At 41.0% G+C, this 20357-nt stretch overlaps 1 protein-coding gene across 1 annotated transcript in view; it reads left to right on the plus strand.

Moving 5' to 3' along the window:
- RRAS2 (RAS related 2) overlaps window positions 1-20003 on the plus strand; it is a 43312-nt gene extending 23309 nt beyond the window's left edge. The window contains exons 2-6 of the mRNA XM_083863534.1: window positions 7581-7668; window positions 8145-8247; window positions 9648-9756; window positions 16950-17068; window positions 17538-20003. Of these exons, the coding sequence (XP_083719660.1) occupies window positions 7581-7668; window positions 8145-8247; window positions 9648-9756; window positions 16950-17068; window positions 17538-17625 (507 nt within the window). The 3' untranslated portion in view covers window positions 17626-20003. The remainder of the gene's footprint in view (window positions 1-7580; window positions 7669-8144; window positions 8248-9647; window positions 9757-16949; window positions 17069-17537) is intronic.
- The last annotated feature ends 354 nt before the right edge of the window (window positions 20004-20357 follow it).

Here is a 20357-nt window from a genome sequence, read left to right on the forward strand (position 1 = left end):
CCTCACACCTGTGAGGGATGCAAAATTAGTTTTGTTATTAAGTATTCTGGGTAGTGAGCAGAACAAAGCCCATGTAGAAGAGAGACATGTTATATTTAGCTATATGCATTAAGTATGCCCGTGCACTGAACACAGTTTCCTTAGGAGTTTTCTTTTTCTGATGTGCTCACTCAGTGATCAGTGTCTGTGGAGGGAGAGGGACAGAAGAATACATACTTGTGTAATAGGACTCACACTTTTAGTGTTTCCAGGCTAAGCACAGCTTTAGACAATCCTTGCATTGCATAAAAAATGTAAGGAGAAGACTTACCTCTATGTAACCGAGTCAGGTGTTTATTTCTGTATCCTGCTATCTCTTCTGTCTTTGAGTTGTATCTTGGCAGGGGAGCAATCTAATGGATGTACTCTAAGGCTGCCATGGCTTATACAACAGCTGTGCATTTTCCATTATGATTTTCTTCTTTAATAGAACCATTAATGTTTGATTAAGCAGGTACTTAATTGTAAAGTTTGGTATTATGTATATGTATGTTGCTATTTTTTCAGGAACAAAAAAAATTTCAACTTGTGTATGAATTTCCAAAGGGCTTAGCTTGTGCATATCTCATGTCATCTTTCTTTCACTATAACTTCCTTCAGCTTAATCCTCTTCTCTCTTTGTGCCTCAGTTTTCTCTGTTCATGAAATGTAGTGTTTCACATCACTGGGTAATGGCAGTAATTGAAGTTACAAATGACATTTGTTTCCCTGGACAGCCATAACAATGCTGACAGTACACATTAGGGCAGTGGGAAGTAGTGCAAATTGAGGGAAGCATCATTGATTACTTGCAAGCACTGACTATCTTTTAATTTATATTTCTTGGAAGAAAGGAATGGGTGCTCTTACTGTTTGTATAATTAAAAGAAAGAACCTCTTAAAGATTTGTAGGAATATGGGATGATTGGATGATGACACACTTAGCCTTCTGTAGCATGAGGCAGTGTTCTAATAATTGTTTCTTTAGTCTGGTCTTTATCAGGATAATTCTAGACCTTTGGCCTCCTATTCTTGCAACATTCAGCACCAAAATATTTACCCTCATTCTGTAAAGTGTGACTTTATGCCAACAAAGTGTGCTGAATGCAGTCCTGAACATTTGTGTTTGAAATGATGCTGGGTACCTCCTGCAGTCCTTGGCTGGTTTGGGCACTGCACAAAACCTTTGCTGAGGTGGCACTTCCTGTCATCAACCCCAACAGCATCCACCTCCTGCTTTTCCAGCACCAACCAGTTAAACCTGTCTGGAAATGCTGGGTCCTAGGGAACCACCTGCTCTGGGGGAGGTGTATGTTTGCTATTGGAACAAGTTTGTCAGAGACTCTCTGATTTGTGGTGTGCTTCTAGTTTGTTTGGGTTTTTCTGTGACCCAAATGCTTGGGGCTCTGCAAAATGCTAAATTCGTGTGTTTTGCTCTGTCTGTTCCTTTATTCTGGAATGCTGTCTGGGTTTATGTTTGCTTCTAGAAGTCAAGGTTTTTTTACAGCATGTTTTCCTTGTTTTCTAGCCAGCCAACTCCTGTACTCTAAAGAAATGACTTCTCCTTTGTGCTGTGAAAGGAGGTTCTTTTAATCCCTTGAGGTGCTGAGGCCTTGAGCTGCTGCTTTGCCTGATTATTCCTTCTGCTGTGCAGGCTGTCTCTGGGCCAGGGCAGCAGAGTGCTTGGGCAAGGCAACAGGTTACTGTCACTCATCCACTAGGAACTTGCCTGTGGTGACATAGAACCTGTCTGCTTGCTCCTCCGGGGACAGGAACATAGATTAGAGCTCCTAGAAATGGTCTCTCACCTCCTCTGCAACCTGGAGCAGGGCACAGTGTGTCACCAGGGTCACTTTAGCAGAGACTGCTCTGCCACTCTTAGGTAGAAGAGTTGAAGGCAGAGGCTGTAAGATTTCATGGGTGAGAAAGCAGTGGAAGTGCAAATGGACTTATGCAGTCAGTCATTTAGGTCTTAATTCATGGTCAGGGAAGGCTTTTATGGTGTAGCCAAGTACCTCAAATAGAAAGCTGTCCACTTATGGCCCTACTAACTGGCCATGGCACTGGAGCTCTGGTCTTAACCTATGGCACTGACTTTGTCTAAAGCTCAGAATGAATGCTAGAAATACTCATTTAAATGAAGAGAATTTAGGTTTCTGTCTTTTTTGGGGTTAAATTTTTCTGATGTGATCAATGTGGTGTGTGATAGGGCTGTAGCTGATACTGCTGTTTGTTGTATGCCCATGGTGAGGACCTGGCAGTGCAGGGGATGAATTTGGCTTTGCATTGGTTGAGTGGGTCAAGAGCAGGCATGTTCTTGGTGAAGTGCAGGAGAAATGAAGCAAAATCTAGAGGAGAGATGATAGTGTAAAAGGCTGGCAAAGGAGAGACTGCCAGGAGAAATACTCTGTTAAGGAGCATAGCACAGGAATGTCTTAGGATCATTTATTTAAGGTTTTTGGGAATAGTGTTCGAACTAAAGTTGAAGCTTTGGTGTTGGTGGATGCTGCACATGTTTGTTAAGTTCTAGCATAAAAATTATAGCTAGGGAGGATTTTTGGGCTGTTTGCAATGCTCAAATTGCAGATGCTTATTTAAATCCAGAGCTGGTCTGTAACTGTAGCTGGAGGGTGGAAACCCTTCTATTTCCTTGCCTTCACTGGGTTTGAACCAAAAACTTAAAACATGTGGAAAAAATTTAAATAAGCAACCAGTGGCTCTTGGAAACATTATGTGTATGTTTAGTAAATACAGATGGAGATTATAGAGACAGCAAGGATGAATATATATTTTGGCATGTACCTTTAACTTGTAGTGGTGTGCTCTCGCTGTGCTGGGCTGCCTTTCATGGCATGGCCTTGGTGTAGAGAGAAAGGGAAGACTGTTGTGCACCCTCTGGACTGCAGCTTAGAGCAGCTTCCTGTCAGCAACATCCTACTTCTCTCCCACCCTAAAACATAAAAGTGCAAATGAAAATTATCTCCTGGCTTTTCAGTTTATGAACTGTTGATTACTTTATGAAAGGTAAATAAAAGGCTGCATAAGAGCAGTGAATTGGCACTGGGGTTTTCCATTAAAGGTGTCTTTACTTAGTCATTTTTTATTAATTTATGGAATGGGACTCAGGCTTGTAAGGAAGGAATTTCTCCATGTGTATTAAAGGCAACATATAGATGGAGGAGGGTGATAAACTTGAGAGCAGGTTTTCGTATCTTCTCCTTGCCAAAAGACTTGAATGATTGAAAGGGTGATTTAGGGATTGCTATTGCCTAAAACAAAGACTGCTACAGCAGTATTCTGTGTAGTGTCATTGTTTCCATGCCCTGCAAGTAAAAACTCCTGTGAAGGTCAGGGGATCATTTGAAATGTATTTTAAGATGAGTGTGTATATAAGAAGGGATTTTAGTGGTGGATTTCCCATAAGTGATGTAGGTAGCATAGGGATGGGGATTTTTATGTTCTTTTGGTTTTTTTCCCCTTTGCAGAAGTCCTTGGCAGCGGGCTTCCCCATCTCTGGACTTGATTGCCTCAGCAGTCTTAGAAAGAGAAAACCTAGAAAACCTGTTGCATAATATTCTGGGTAAATTGAATGGTTGATGAGACTACTGGGCTCAACTTCTCGTTTCCCTTCCAGGAGATGGGTGGAAAGAGCTTTGATTTTGCTGGTGATTAAGGGAGTGGTGTAACAGGAGAGTGTGTTCAAGTTACTATCTCCTTAGAAGAAATTTAACTGCTTCTAATTATTTCCTGCAGGCAGTGGCCAACTGCAGTGGAGCCAGCTGAACGAGTTGTGGCTCTTTGGATTTGTCAGAGAAACTCAACTGCTCCTGGAAGAGCGGATCTGACAACCTGGGCTGTATCAGGGCACCCCAGAGAGCTGAGCCGTGTGTCCTGTGCCAGCTCTCATCCCAAGCTCCTGCTGTAGCTCCCTGGGACTGCTGTAGCTTAGCAGGGTGGCTGCTCTGAGGTGTTAGGGCTTGCACAGACAGTTTGCATAAAACAGACAGCAGTAGGCAGGCCTGGGTATTCCAACACCTCTGGAATGTGCTTGCTCCTCTAATTTGTCTAGGCTTGGCATCTGTTTGAGACCAGTAGGTTGTCAGTGGTTTGTGTCTGCTGGAATCGTGCTCCTGTTGGGCTTTTAAACAGTCCCACCACAAACTCCTTGACCTCTACAAAGTTATTTATGCTGGTGTAGGGTCCTGGGCTTGCTGGGTGCACAGGCACCTTGCCCGGACAGCATTCAGCACAGTGAAGGGATGGCCTCATGGAATGTTTCAGGATATGCTCTGCCCTGCCTTAATTCCTTAAACACTGCCTGAACAGCAACAGGAAGGTCCATTTCTGCTCAAATTGATAAATACTGTGTCTGCTACCTTTAATTTTTATAAATCAGCCCAGACTGAATAAGGCCTGCAAGCTGTGGTTGTTATGTTTCCTGCAGCACACAGTCCCAGTGCAATTTGGGAAGATTCCTTCAAAACCAGCAGCTGTTTCAGGCACATAAGCCTTGTCCAGTGCCTGGAGGTAAACCACAGCCCTAATTGCCTTCAAACCTCTCCTGCAGTGGCTGTGACAGCAGCTTTGGCAGTGCATGGGAGGGAAGAAAATACTTGTAAGAGCAATTGTTACATGGGGAGCTGTGGCATCTGCTCATTCTGAATTTGACATGTGGCTGATGCTGGATGAAGACAGCTTAATCTTGTTTCATTTTTTGAGGGAGGAACCATGTTCCATGTCTGTACCTAGTCTTGCACTCTTGTTTTGTGTATAGTTGGAGGTTTTTTTAATTAAAAAAAACCAAACTAAAAGGGGTGGAGGGACTCACAGAAATGCCCTGCAGATTACAGAGCATGCTGTAGTTGTTGGCCCTTGGACAGATAATGAGGAAAATAAGAAGAATCTCTCTGAGATCATTATGGGTTGCTTTTTCTGAACACCCTTAGTGAAAAATATTGCCCTTGCTGGATATAAACTTGCTGCTTTAGGTGTCCTACTAACACTGATTCATGAGAGTAAAATAAATCGATTCCAAATTCCCCCATTTATTTAAAAGCTGCTATCCTTTACCATTTTGTAGATGTAAGGATTCAGACAGTAACTTTGAATTCTGCAGGATGGAGGACTGAAAGCTGAAGCTGGAAAGGGATAGGGAATAATTTCAGAGTGCATGCTTTATCTTCCATGATTTAGTCACCTAATGCTTTTTTATAAATATCACTTTGTTTCCTTAATGAAACATAGGACTTAAATTCCCTTCCTTGTGATCATCCCTTTAAAGTCAGATTCTGTAAATTATTTTATTTATACATCTCTATGCTTGCATAAGTTTCTCATCCATCTTTCAAGGTTCGTTATAGGCCACAGAAAAACTGATACCTTATTTAGAGTTTGTGTAAATTAATTCCTCGAAGTCTCTTCTTAAGCTCCTGGATAGTATGTTTTGACTCATGGATACAGGCAAAGGAAAAGATGAGAACAGTTTTGAAGGCTGAGTTTTTTCCTCTTTAAATCTTAAAGGGAAGCAAGGTAAAGGGATGTAGTTGAAAGAGCTTCTCGTTCTGAGGTCAGTGTTCTGCTGCCTGTAGATAGGCAGCAGTGTGTTGCATTTAGGATCACATGCCTGTTGGTTTACTGGAATTTTTTTAGTGGTAGAGGGTTTGTTTGGGTTTTTTTTTTGTTTTGATTGGTGTGTGTGGGGCTGTGGGTGGGATTGAAGCAGGGAGATTCTTTAGCCTGGGTACCATCGATGCAGAGCGGCTGAGACTGCTGTGTAGGTGTATCCTGAGAGGACACTCATGTCTGCTTAAAATGCAAAGGAGCTGCTCAGGGTCTCTGCTTGGGGGGTAGCAGTTTTTTAGTGTGGTGCCAGATCTAAATGAACAGGTCAACAGCAACCTGTACAAACTCCTCCTGCAGCCAACTGCACAATGGTTGTGGTGTATGAGCACAGGTTATATATAGCATCCACAGCTGGTCCAGCTACCAGCTGGACTACCACTACCAGTTACTGGGCTACCACTGGTGATGTGTTTCTCCAGGAAGGCAGCTGCAGCTCAGTCCATGCTGGGGAGCCCCTGTCCATGCTGCTAAACCAGGAGCCTGGCATGGACATGCACAAGTCCAAGTGGTGGGGTCAGTTGGGTGCAGTCAGGACAGCGTCCTGCAGGCTGCCCCCTTGAGCAGCTCCTAACCTGAACTGGACAAGGGCAAATACACCCACATAAATTATCTGTAAAGAACAGAGTTAACTGTGTTCTGCACTGACAGTGGTGTGTCTGGACAAAGTTAGTGGGCTGGTGCTGTGATTTCAGTTCTTCCTTTTATTTTTGTTTTCCCTTTACTTTTCTTTCATGGTTTTCCCAACTGTGACATCTGTTAACTTGATTTTGGGGAGTTTAGAGGAGCAGTGTTGTCTTGGTACCTTTAAGTTTGTGTGATGGGCTTTGTTTGTGTTTGTTTGTGGATTTGCTTCAGCAAAGCTCTGTTTTTTTTTGTTGTTGTTGTTTTTTTTTTTTTTTTTTTTTCCTAGGAGCCAATATGTAGTTTCAAAACATTCCTAATTCCTTACTGGTTTACAGAACTGAATAATGTACACTGGTGGTACTCCTGCAGTTCTGCACAAATTGTGCACTGAGTGCCTGCTGGGAGCACAGATGGGAAGGAATTTGATCAGGGTTCAGATTTGTTATGCCAATGTGATTGCTTTAGTTTTAGGTGAAGTTAACTTTACTATGGCTGCATGCAAGCTAAAACTTCATCCTTTGAATTCTAAACTTGTCTTCTGATGGTGTTGTTGACCCAGTATTCAATACCAGATCTCTACAGAAATATACCAGAACGTGCTTTGCTCCGCAGTCTGGGAGATAAGCAACAGCCTGGCAGTGTCTGGTGGAGCCTTGTGCTTAGGCCATGGGTGGCACAGGCATTTCATGGCTTATTCTGCTTTTTGGGGTTGTCTTTCTTGAGGATGTGAGTGCTTAGTCATTAAAACCAGGAGAGAAATCCTGGGAACAAAGATGTTCCAACTAACTTGATTCAGCTGATGAACTAAGTGCCACTTGTGCTTTATGGAGCTGTTGCTAGAAATGGTTCTAAAACTGCTAGGGAATTCTAGAAACAGTTGAGAAAGTCCTGGGGCTTCCTAGAAATTGCTGGCTCTGGGAGCAAGGAGAGGAAGTCCTGTAAACTTGAGAATTTCGAAGAACTTAGCCCTACCAGAAGTTCAGAGAAATTACAACAGACCTTGGAAACTCCTAGAAACTTTCAGTTTCTAGGGATTTCTGAGAAATCCTAGGAGTTGCCAGTAATGTCTAGAGAATGTTAGGAAGGCTGTGGGAATCCAGTTAACTCTGTGACTCTGCTGGTAATCTCTACAATTTATGAGCATTTGCTCGGAATAGGAAAACCATTACTGGTTATCTTTGGGTGAAGTGTCAGATGGTTGTACATGGATAAATATACTCCATTTCCTTATGCTGTCAAGTGTCCAGTTTTAGCATCTCCCTCAGTGAGTGTCCTGTGCGTGCTTGTCTAAGACAACCTTGTTTTCTTCTCTGCAGTCCTACTTTGTCACGGATTATGACCCAACCATTGAGGACTCCTACACCAAGCAATGTGTGATCGACGAGAGAGCCGCGCGCTTGGACAGTAAGTGCCCGCCCACAGTGCCCACAAAACTGGGATTAGGAATGTGTATCATTCCCAGGAGTTACCATGGTGGCATGAAAAACACACCTCTGTGCTGCCTCTCCCAAGTGCAATATAAGTGCTTTGCTTTAAAAATTTCAGTTCTTGCACGTTGGTGATTTCTTTAAGAATAAACTGACAGTCCTCATCCCCATGTGTCTCTGGGCATTTTCCATCTGGTTCAGATGGTCAGGAGTTAGCAGAAGTCCTCAAGTGTTTTGTTGTTCAGTGTGTTTGGTAGGTCTTGAATTGTTCAGTCAGTGCAAGAACTTCTTTGGAATATTAGAAAAATATCCAGTATTATCTGCAAAAAGTGGTTTCTGCTTTGCTATTATGCACAGGAGAGACTCTCAAAATATTTTATCAGGAATAATATTTTTTTTTTTCAGTCTATCAGAACGTGCAGTGTAGTAATCCATATTTTTGCTTATGTTCAGTTCTGGATACAGCAGGACAAGAAGAATTTGGAGCCATGCGTGAACAGTACATGAGGACAGGGGAAGGTTTTCTACTTGTTTTCTCAGTCACAGATAGAGGAAGGTAAGCTTGAGGTCAAGTTATTAAAGCAAACAAGTTTTAATTATTCTTAAATTGTACCTTATCCTTAACTGAAATAACATCAAATAAAACACTAAGTGTGTGTTCACTCTTAGGTTCAAGGTGTGATGCTCTTTCAGCAATGAAGAGGACCAATTTTGAACCAATCACTTTGTGAAAGTGTCTGTTTGTTTCAATAGATGACTTTAAAGCATACACAAAAGAGAAAGTTCTATTCAAGAACTTTATTGCAGTACAGAATACCATTTTCCTGGGAGTGGCTGGTGTTCATTCAGTCCTTAGGAATATTCCTTTGCCATGTGCAGCATCAAGTAGCTGGCTCTGGGTTTCTGAGTGGATTTAGGATATACACCTCTGCACTCTTTTGCAGGCAGAGGTCCCTCTGCTTGCTCCTATGCATTGACTGAGTGGCTGCTGAATGGAGATGAAACATCTTCTTAGAAGCCCATGGAGAGCTGTGCTTGGGGACATACATCCCTTCTAGTGCACCTTTGCATGAGGTGTCTGGCTATCTCATTCTTTTTAATGTGACATTTTTTTACTGATGATCATTTTGCTTTTAAATTTTAGCTGGCAAAATTAAGTGTAAATGCCTTCAGACTATGTCTGGAAGGCTACAAAAGGTATGTGATTGTCTGCAAATGTCTGTGCTGAAGGTCCTTATGTAGTGATGTACCTTTAACAGTGTTTACTTGAAAGCAGTGATTTATTTATTCATTCTCCCCAATTCCTTGCTTATGCCAGAATTAGCTTGTTTAGTATACTATCTTGGAAGAAGTTTTTTCTCTGCTCACCTTTCCTTAAACACTGCCGGAATATTCCTTATGCTTGAACAGCATCAGTACCTGGTATAAGTTAGTTGGCAACTAGAAAGCTTTCTGATCATTTAGCCCTGCCATTTTTCTGTCCTTGATGAAACAGAACTTTCCAGCTTTGATAGCTTCCCCCAAAATGCTTAGAAGTAGCTCTGAAGGTTTCCAGCTGAAATATTGATCACCAGGGTCTCTATGCTGTAGTTTGAGTAGTCTAGATGGAGTAGAACTCCGGAGTCAGTATTTGTGAATTAGACTGTGGTTGCTTGATTCTCTGCAACACATTGGCCCTGGTTCCCTGTGGATTAAGACACAGTCAGTGTTTTGTTCACCCTGCAGCCCCACCTCAGCCCAGTGCAGAGGACAAGTGCTCACTTGGGGATTTTTTTAGTTTGAGTGTTGAATGGTTCTCTAACTGGTCATGCTGTGACTCTGGAGTGCCTGCAGCTGTCTGTGCTTGTGTGTCATGGCAGGGCAAGTCCCAATAGGTGATTCATCATTTCTGAACTTTTTCAGAACCTGAGAATCTGTGAATTAGTGCACTGATGATCTACTTGTGTTCTTTCACAGCTTTGAAGAAATCTATAAGTTTCAGCGACAGATTCTTAGAGTGAAAGATCGCGATGAGTTTCCGATGATTCTCGTCGGTAATAAAGCAGATCTGGACCACCAAAGACAGGTAATTCATTTGCTCTTGGTTACTGCTCACTTTCTTCCAGAAAATTCTGTTCCCCCCCCCAAACCTCAATTTCTTCCCAGAATGGAAAAAAGCAAATGAAAAAAGTCAATCATACAAACAAATTCCAATGCAAAAAATTCCACTCAGTTTTTGTACTTGAAGAACCTTAAAAGCGCGATGGCATTCCATACCCGGCACATCTCCTGCCTGACTCAGTGGGGTTATGTTGAGACCAAGTCTATTCACAGAGCTGAGAGCCTTCTGTCATGACTTGATTACTCAAGCATGAACGTGTCTAATTCCTCAGTTCTGTTACTCACCACTGCACTGTGCCAGCAGAGCGCATTCCAACACTGACTCCAACGATCCTTAGTCTTCAGTGCTCTTGCTTTTACCTTTCACTGCTCGTATGTATAAATTAATAGCTATTCACGGTTTTCTCTTTGGCCACTCATCTTCTGCATAACTGACATAAAGCTTTAAAAGCTGGAAGTACAGCAGCACAATTTCTGTTATATTTATGTACTTTAAAGTTTTCAACCTCACTGCTAGTCACAAGACAACTTAAAATATTTAGTTTAGAATGATTTAAAGGACTTTCAGATGGGTTTTTCATAGTTGCTGTTGATTTTTAATGAATCAAACGAATTTGAGCTGAAATGAAAATCTTATTATAGCAGCAGGAAAGGAACAGATGTCAAACTTGTATTTTCTTCAGCAGCTAATTTGAGAAGCTTAATATTGGCTCATGAGACAGTAAGATGACATCTAAAGCTTGGTGGCAAACACATGATTTTCTGAGAATAAATATTACTAAAATTGCTGTAATTGTTTTAAGAGTTTCACAAGAAAAAACATAGCTTAAAGAGCTCAGTGAGTTAGTTTGTGCAATGTTGAATTACACTTACAGTACAAAAAAAGTTCCTGTTGAATATGATCCCTTGACTGTCACAGCCTCTTCATCCTGAAGCGGTGTAGAAAGATCATGAGAAAATTAAAAGCTGTGCTGAGGGATGCTGCCTTGAAAGAAGTTTTCACAGAGGTAGCTCACAAATTCCTCTGAAGTAACTTTCAGTACTTACACATTCACAGAACAGCCTGTCCCTGAGACAGAAGCAAAACTCTCATTCTTCAGTTACCATCATGCCCCCATCAAAATTCCTAGATTTAACCTTGCAGGTCCCGGAACATGTGTACTTTATCTTCTGCACAAATATTGGCAAGGAAATTATGGAGGTGAAACTGAATTATTCTGCTAATTGTAACTACTGAAGGACAAATACCCAGATGCTTTGGGAGGGAAATAAAATCATTGCTGTCAGCCCCAGCTCTCAGGATACCTGCAATTGTGGTTGGTAATCCTGTACATCCATTTCTAGAAACAGCTGTGAACTTTGTCCTCTCTCCTCCACCCTCCTAATGTTATTACACTGCCTCTGTTTCTCCTTTAAAGGCAGAGAGGTGCCTGTCCGCTGTTCTGCTGGTCCCTCTGCCCTATTCCAAGCTGCTTTTTCAGGTGGAGATGGGCTGGAACACATTCAGACTTAAAGCAACTTTTTCTAGGTTGCCTAACTTTGCAATTTTGCTGCTTGTATCAATATATGTCTCCAAAATTTCCTTTTGCTTTTTATGGCTATATGGATTGCCTTAATTGATTAGATGCTGATGGGCATAACTTTTTGGTGCTCTCACCATTTATATACCAGTTGGTGGACTTGTCACTCCCACCATAAGCTGGGGCTTAGGCAGATGTAGCTGAGAAAACTCTTCTGGGTTTGCTTAAATAGCTGCTGCATGTTCTTAACTCTTCCCTTCCCCACCATGTGTTTCAATTGGCCTTCAGTCAGTGTGAAGGAATGGTTTAGGGATGCTGAGCTGACATAGTTGTTCCCCACAAGGGAGATGCTCCCCTCCCTCTTGACTTCACATTCCTACTCTTCCCCAGATCTCACTTGAAGCACTTTTGGAGTTGAATCATCTCTCTGGATGGGGAGGAGCAGGAATGGCTTCCTGGGACCTGTGTGAGCTAAATCAGCTTGCAGAAAGATTCAAGTGCCAGTGCTGGAAGCATGGGAAGGGGTGGGACTGTGGCTTGGAGCAGAGCAGGGAGGAGCTGGGGTGGGGGAAGCCAGTGAGACCTTGCCTTTTGGCAGCCGCAAGCAGGGAGATGTTATCAGCTGGGTGTTAAACAGGGGACTTGTTTCTGCTCCACCATAGGAGCTCTCAGTACAGCCATCCAGTCACTGAGGGGCATCAGTTTGTTCATCTGGATGAAAACTTGTCAACTAGCCCTGCCACCAGCTAAACCAGCTAGTCCAAAAGAGAGGAAAATCTTCAGCCTGACAAGCAATGTCATCCTGCTTTGGCTACAGGTTTCTTGAGCAGGCAGCTGCAATGGGAGGTGTGGGGTCAAAGGACAGAGTCCTCCCTCCCCTTGGCTGGGAGTGCTGAGTGAGTGGGAAGTGTGGGTTATCCCCAGGCTGTAACCTCTGGGCAGAAGCATGATAAGGGCAAGTCCTCTGCATTTTTACACTTTGCCTGCTGATGTATCAGGCCTCATTGGGCACCACCAAAAACCTGCTAGTGTCACATGTATCTTTTATTTACCTGGTTCTCCCTCTCTTGTTTAATCCCAGCTGAACATTTTTCAGCTTCAGAATTAATATAACATTTTTAGAAAGTCAGGAAGCTGGGTATCAGCTTTTAGAGCAAAAATACTTGTAATGGGCATCTGCCTGTTTTTTTCCAAAAGGCAGGAGGCAGACCAGAGAAACACATGTAATCTCTGAGAGACTTAAACTAAGCTAAAGAAAGTAATTTAGTGTGTGTTTGGATCAGCAAATAGTATTCAACAAATTTTCCCAGAAGCCAAAAGAGTTAAACATTTGGAAGAGTTCTGGATGTCTCAAGGGTCTGGCCACACCTCTATCCAAGTAAATGTGTGTAGAGGTTGAACAGAGTACAGAGTACTATCATTGTGACACCATAAATCTGGAGGCTAATGATGCATAACTAATCATCCTTGTGTGGTGGCAACTGTTTCTCAGGAAATACATGAACTGGGTTGTACAGCAGAAGTGCACAAACAATGGTATGATCCTGATGAATTGCTGGGGCTCACCAAAGGTGTGGTATGAATTAGTGGGGCTCTTATGTACCAGAGACCAACTCACAGGTGGTTTTGGGAGGGACGTGAAAGAGTGAGTTTGAAATAGCAATTTTTCATGGTAAGAACTCTATAGATAAACAGAGTTAAGCAGCTTTCTTGTGATTTTTGTCTCTCAATATCCACAGGTTACGTTGACAAAGAAAAATGAGTTTTTAGAGCAAGCATTAATCTTTAGAATGTATGATAAGAAATGAAGCTACCAGTGTTTCCAAATTCCCCAGTCACAAATCACTGACTCTGAAACTAGAATTGGAGCACCATGTCTCACTGCTCTTTCCTAAAGTAAATGCTGTGTAGGAGTCTTTCTATTCAATGGGTTAATTCCTTAGAACTCAACACTGGATGTTTCTACTGTAAGATAATTCAATAGAGCACCAGATGTTTTAATAATAACCACTAGAGATGGAGGAGTAGACTTGTCAGTGCAGGATATGTATGACTTTCTGTAGATAACTGCTAGCTTACACTGGGTCAAGTCTGATCATTCCCCAGATGGCAGGGTTTCAAGGAAAATCCAAGTTGCAACAGGAAAGTGCTTGGGTTTCATTAAATCCTGGTTCTTGCTTTTGCATCATGACTGAACTAACACCTATGACCTAGTGCTGAGATCATCTCTGCTGCCAGTTACCTTTCAATAAAGCAAGGTTTTAAAGAGAAGTCCATGTGACTTAAATCTTAACTATCACTTTATTGTATGAAAGTATGACAATAACTTCTTGCAGTGGTAGATACTGGGACTATGTCCAGGGACACCTCTGTGCCCACAGACAGATTGCACCTTCTGGTCCTACCATGGCTTGTGTGATTTTGGGCTTCATAGAGAATGGGCAGTTGGGTATCTGATGTGATGTCTAAATACAGTGAGCCAGTCTGAATATGTGTCAGTGCTTACAGCCACAGTTTGCATGTGCCAAAATGACCTTTGATAGGAGAGTGTGGAGAAGCTGGAATTAAGGGATAGTGAACTATCCCTGCAGGAAAATTGGGATGAACTCTTGGCAGAAGTGGGCAGTGCTTTTGTGCTGGGAGCACTGTAGGGTGACCACTGAGTGGTAGAAATGGATTGCTCTCAAACTTGAGGAAACATTTAATTATTACCTCTCTGATATGTCCCCTAGTCTTGTGTAAGTGTCCAGGCAAAACAGAGATGCAGTGTTAGGTTAGGCAGCTGTGTAGAGTTTCATTAGGTGGAGGAAAGCTTGGAAGCTTCAGAAATTAATGTACTTCTGACAGGTATCAGAGAGAATAGCAAAGAGAGAAGGACATATGTTCACAGGATTATTGTGCAGATACTCAAATGGGAGCTGCTTCAGAAGAAGAATATTAACTTAGGGAGGTGGGTAATAAGCTTTTCCATGTTTGACTGGCTCACATCTTCTGTAATGAGTTTTCATTTGAGAAACTTTTACTAACTCTGAACAGCACAAATGAGTGATATTCAGAAACAAACAGTAAAATATCCTGTAACAAAAAGGATGAGCATTCTGAGTGATTCTCATTCCTATTCAGCCTTAAGCTCACCAAAACTGTGGAACCAACACACAGATGTACACACAGTCACTACCATCAATCTGTGGTTCTCTTTAGTTCTGTCAAAATAACATCCAGTCTTCTTTGAAGAAAAAGGATTTATTTTTTATTTTGGTGGTGATGTTTAATAAGCTGTCCCATCACTGTTCCTGGAAAACCTGTCATGTTACAGGGTTGTCATGCTCAAGAAGGGACAACAAAAACATGAAAATTCATGTTTTTATTTACAAGTATTTCTATGTTTGTACTTGCATTTCCCTCAGCTTTGAAGATTGAACTGGTATGTTCTGGCCTCTAATTTACATCTTGGGCACTGTTCATGTTTCCATTGTGTTTCCAAACCAAGTATTTTTTTAAAGTGACTTTGAGGTTACTAAAATTGACCACAAGTAACTTGACTATATACTCGTAAGACTGACAAAAATTATTTTTGAATTTAACAGTTACAGATATTCTAGTAAATCCAACAAGAACTTTAGTGTATTCATAATGTTTCAGATGCAGGATATTGTGGAAATGTAGCTAACTTTATTACAATGTTGGTTTGACTTGTACATGTAATGTGCTTTAGGTACAATAGTGAAGAAATTCTTTAAGCATGTGTTTAAAGATTGAGTTCAGTTTCTCAGAATTATACATTTCTTGTCGATTATTAATTTTTGTTGAACTTCAGCCTCTCACTTTCTTTGGCTGCAACAAACTATGCAGGGATGAAGAAAAGTAAAAGGAGTTAGATTTGCTAGAACTGTTATAACTTATTAGTCTGAGGTAGAGATGTACAGAAGGTTCTGGTGCAAACTTCAAGAGATTCTACAGTCGTTCATGTGCCAGAAAACAGCTATAAATATTTGTCCAAGTGCAGCCTTCATAAGCTTTGCAATTGGAATATTTCAACATCTGAGGTCAGAGTGGAGGGTTGAAGTGGAATTGTTCTAGCTAGGGGAGTGGGAGTCTTCATTATTATTCAGTTTTCAAACAGCAGTAGAGGATTGAAGGCTTCCAGTTCTTATGTGCCCTGCAGTTAAAAAGGCAGCTCCAGTAGTTGATTTGGGGTTGACTTGGTTCAGAGGGTTTCTTTTTTGGCTTCAGCTGGTGATGATAACACTGAAATGAATGCAGAGTTGCTGTGAGTGTGTGAGATCAGCAGATGCATCCTGAATTATTCCAGCTAATGGCACAGGGTGCTGGGAGCATTTTGTAGAGCATCATGAGGGTTCAGTGGGAGCAGCCCTGATTTCAGCAGGAGGTATGTGGATGTAGTACCAGTGGGATGCTAAGGACAGAGGAATCAAACATGTGGAGATGCCATGCATGAAGGCTCTTAAACCACTGTGCAGCTGTTAAGAAACTATTTTGCAAGCTGAGAGGTACTTAATGCACTGTGGTGAATGCTGCCACTACTTTTCTATTCCCATCTATTTCTATTTCTGTGTAGCTTCCTAATCTAATGAATATTCTGAGTTCTTTTTCAAAACTTATTTAAAAATAAACCCTCCTTATTTTTGTTCTTTTATCAGTCCTCTACGTGCTGGTTTAATGTTTTTCTGTGAAGGCAGTGTAATCTTTGACATTTCTTCCATTAGGCATTGTCTTGGCAAGATCTGTTGTACTTCCTTTTATCACTGAAAGCTGCCCTTTCCTCCCTGGCCCTGTGGGTGACCTTCCCGTTGGAGCCTCACATGCTTTGCACCACTCAGGGTGACCTCTGTTCCCTGACCTCCCTGCTTTCCACCTCATCCAAAAATACCCTGTGCTCTCCTTTGCTTTTGCCTTGTGCCTGACTTATTCCTCCTTCCTAGAATGGTCCACTGGCTTCCTGTCTTCTGCCTCATCGCTTTAAATTTTGTACCAACTTCTCAGGATGCTCATTGTTTCCTGTTCATCTCCTTTTCCACTGTTGCCTCAAGGAGTCATTATGTAGCCAAGGTGTCTTTAATATTTCTGGATTACCTGAAGGCCTCATGGATTTTTAGAACTCTAGTATGTTTAAAGCTGGCTGTATTAATATTTTGCTGTGTTATTAATAGATTTCTTTTTAAAATGACTTTTATAAAGACTTAGAAGCTAAACAGCAGTTGTTTTAATAGTAGTCTGGTTTTTTTTGTTCTTCTAGATTTAGCTGGGACATGGCAAAGGTGAATTTAGTGATAATATTCAGGATTCTGTTAGTAACCCAGCAGATGCTGACTGAAGCACTTGCTTTGAGGAGGAGCAAGGGACTGTTGTCTGCCTGTGAAGGAAGACTTGGTCTTAGGCAGAACTGAAGTGAAGGCACCTGGAGAGGGGAATTTCTTGTAAAGTCAGTCTTTGTCTGTTGCAGAAAATTCCTTTAAAACAAGTCCGTTTCCCAGCTGTATAACCTGGACAGGGTGAAAACTGTGCTGTGTCCAAATAACCATTATTGTTTGAGGGAGCTGGATCCTTAACATGCAGTGTGTACTGATACAAACCTGCTTGCAGAACCCTTGAGCTCAGTGACTGCTGTCTGTTACAGGTGACGCAAGAGGAAGGCCAGCAGCTGGCACGGCAACTTAAAGTAATGTACATGGAAGCCTCAGCAAAAATCAGATTGAATGTAGACCAAGCTTTTCATGAACTTGTCAGAGTTATAAGGTATGTTAATTGAGACCAGATAATTCCTGTCCATGTATTAATGGGTAGCTGCAGCAAAGGTGTTGAAATGCAGTGGGAAATTGCTGGGGAGATTCTACCTGCTGTTACCTCTAAGGTTTAGCCAGTGATCTCCATTATAAAATACTCAGGTGCATTAGGAAAAAGGTTTACATGAATTTAATATATATTTGAAAGAGAATTTTGCTGCCTTAATCTTTCAGATTTTATTGATCACACAGTCAGTAAATGTGATAAACTACATCTGAGACTGGCCTTCTGTTAAAAATTGTTTCTTAAAAAAAACCCCAAAAAGTGAACTCAAAAACTATCACTTATTTTATCAATAATTTGAATGTAAAAAGGAAGTGCATTCCCTATGAAATTATAAAAAGAAAGTGTTGAATACAGTAGTTATGTTTATTTACCTGAAAATTATTCTGTGAATTTAATCTGAAATTCCTATTTCCAGGAAATTTCAGGAACAAGAGTGCCCTCCTTCACCAGAGCCAACACGGAAAGAAAAAGACAAGAAAGGCTGCCATTGTGTTATTTTCTGAGAATCCCAAGAACCAAGCTATCAACTGCCAGATCATTTTTTTTCTTTCCATCATTTTTACATCACTTCTGGTATTGGTCTAGCCTTATATGTGCATGTCCTAAAAAGTGGTCACCAGAATAGCCTTAGTCCAAGAAGCTGGCAGAATAGTTCTTGAAGAAGACTCGGTCATCCTGGGGCAGACTTCAAACCAAAACACTAAGGCTGCTTCTCTAATACCACAGTTTCTTCCTTCTCTCCCTTCAGAGCTTGCACCTTGTGGAGTTTTATTCGCAAAGGAGATGAAACAAAACCGTGTAGGACGAGGTGTTGAAGTCATGCATAAGTTGTCTCTTGTGAATTAATTTATTTTTACTTCTGACATTTCATTAGCTATTACAAAGACCTATATTGGAGTATAGAGAATACTTTTTAAAAAAGGGGTGGATTGGCTTTTTTTTTCTTTTTTTGTTTCTGCCCTCAGTTAAATTAGACTTGAGTATTCAGCTAGCCTTAAGAAACCTACACTGAATTTCATTGTCAGCAAAATTTTTCATCTCTCATTTATGCTGCAGTTTATTTCGGTGGCCAAAACATTCTACTGTATTTATTTTTTGAATCCAGAACAGCTACAGGATGATTACTACTACTATTAGGATATGGCCAAATACCTGAGCTCATTCTGGATTGAGGCATTTCAGCTTATTAAGAAATTTCACATTATGTTTGAAAACAAATTGTGTCTTCCTTTGTATTTCTGGGTAAGGGATTAAGGAAAACTAAAATTGTAGCTGTTTTTGTTTCATGTGATATAAAAACGAATTTGATCTTTCCATTGTCAGAGATGATTAAATGTTTTTGCTATATACTTTTATACATTATTTTCTTATCAAACTAGTTAACAAGTATTTTTATATGTTTGTAAGCAAATATGCTTTCACAGCATAACTTGTGTATATGTAAAGATGAGTATTTAATTCTCACAGTTCACTTTTAACTGACAAAATGTGGGATTTGCCAAACTGTGGTAAATTTCTCCTTACTCTCCCGGTTATACCCAAGAATGGCCAATTATGTGCCTCCCCACCACACCTATAGAGTAAAATCTAGTGTTGTGTTTTAATGAATTTCAGTATCCCTTACTAAAGACTGACCATTATGTGAATTATTAAACTGTAAGACTTTTAACTGATTGTTTAGTTAAACTGTGGATGGTTGTTTAATTTTGAGTTCTGTGGATTGTGTTTAAACAATTCAAGAGTATGGTCCCTGATATTGAAATACTGAGTGGTATTGCACAGTTGTCACCTTAACTGAATGTGTCCAACAGTTCTTTGAAACTTGATTATTAAGCAAACCCTTGTATAACTTCAGGTGCTAGAATTAAAGATGATCTAACCATTTTCGGGGGGTAAGCACACTGCCTCTTTCTGAATCTCTTCCAAAACCTGCATTTTTTGGGGGGGTAGGGGGGAGAAGGGAGTGATGGAACCTGGCTAGGGACTAGCAACACATGTCTGCAACAGCATTTTCCTCAAGCTTGGAAGTAAAGAAACTTTATTTTCAAGCAACATTTCAACTTAAGTCGTGACAGATGACAAAAGCTGATGTTTGCTTTGGCTTGAAGTGTGTAGTCAGTGGTCCAACCAACAATCCTTGTGTTTTCAGGCTATGCTCACTGTCAGGTGCTCTGCCATAAATCTGGAAGTGTCTCCTGAGAGAACAGGGCTGAAACAAGTTCCAGGTATCTTTACAGCAGCAAGGCATTAAACCTTGAATTCAAGCTACTGCCAGGCATTGCAGAGGAATTTAAGTTCTTAAGTGTAATTTAGATGAGCTTGTGTAATGCAGTTTTGAGAGAGTGTGTAGCTTCCCCTCCCCAGTGGATTTATTAGTTGATGAAAGGCTACTTAGGAGGAGTGTGTGGAAGATCCAAACAAGAAGTTACAGTGGAAACACATTTGGGAGATGCATTGCATTTTTTTGAGTCAAATGTAAGAAATTACAGCCTGTAGCAAACACCACGTATTTTCTTAACTATGTAAAGCTCTCTGGAGTTAAATCACTAAATATGTGGCATTAGAATGAATTAAGACAACAGATTACAGCATGTGTGCTGAGACTGAAGTTGTGAAGTGAACATATCTTTAGCTTTTATAATTATTTTCCTTTTTTTTTTTTAACCTTTCACTCATGGTAGAATGGCTTTAAATATTAGAGTGTTACACAAATAAGTTTTGTTTAACATGGAGCTCCTCATAACTGATAGAGAAGGTGGTAGAGCTCCACGTGGAGAGATGGATAACTTTGAGGAGGTTCATGCTAAGAAACCTACACCTGCTAAGCCACATTGTAAACATGGAGAACCTTACAAAATAAACAACCCTGGGACCACCAGCAGCTGCTGTGCAAAGTTTATTAACTAAGACATGTGCATGTGCTTTTTAAGGCTTCTGTTGGAGAGAACATGCAGAGAAATCTGTGTCATCTCTTTTCAAACCTGTGGCACTTTAAGGAGATGTTAAATGTAGGCATTTGGATCCTGCTCTTCAGACATGAAGTAAGAGTTTAGAAAAGTCATAGGGCTTTTTGGCCTGTAATGGTGATCTAGGTGGTTGTGAGTTCAGAACAGCGGGAGGTGTTTCAGTGATTTGCTTTTCTGATTGTTGTAGCTGAAAGTAATGGTGAAAAATGATCCTTCTGGCCCTGGTGTTGGTGCTTGGAAAAAACATAATAGGGACCTTGTCAGTCTTT

The sequence above is a fragment of the Zosterops lateralis genome (genome assembly GCF_965231275.1).
Source record: "Zosterops lateralis genome assembly, chromosome: 6".
In the NCBI taxonomy this organism is placed as follows: Eukaryota; Metazoa; Chordata; class Aves; order Passeriformes; family Zosteropidae; genus Zosterops; species Zosterops lateralis.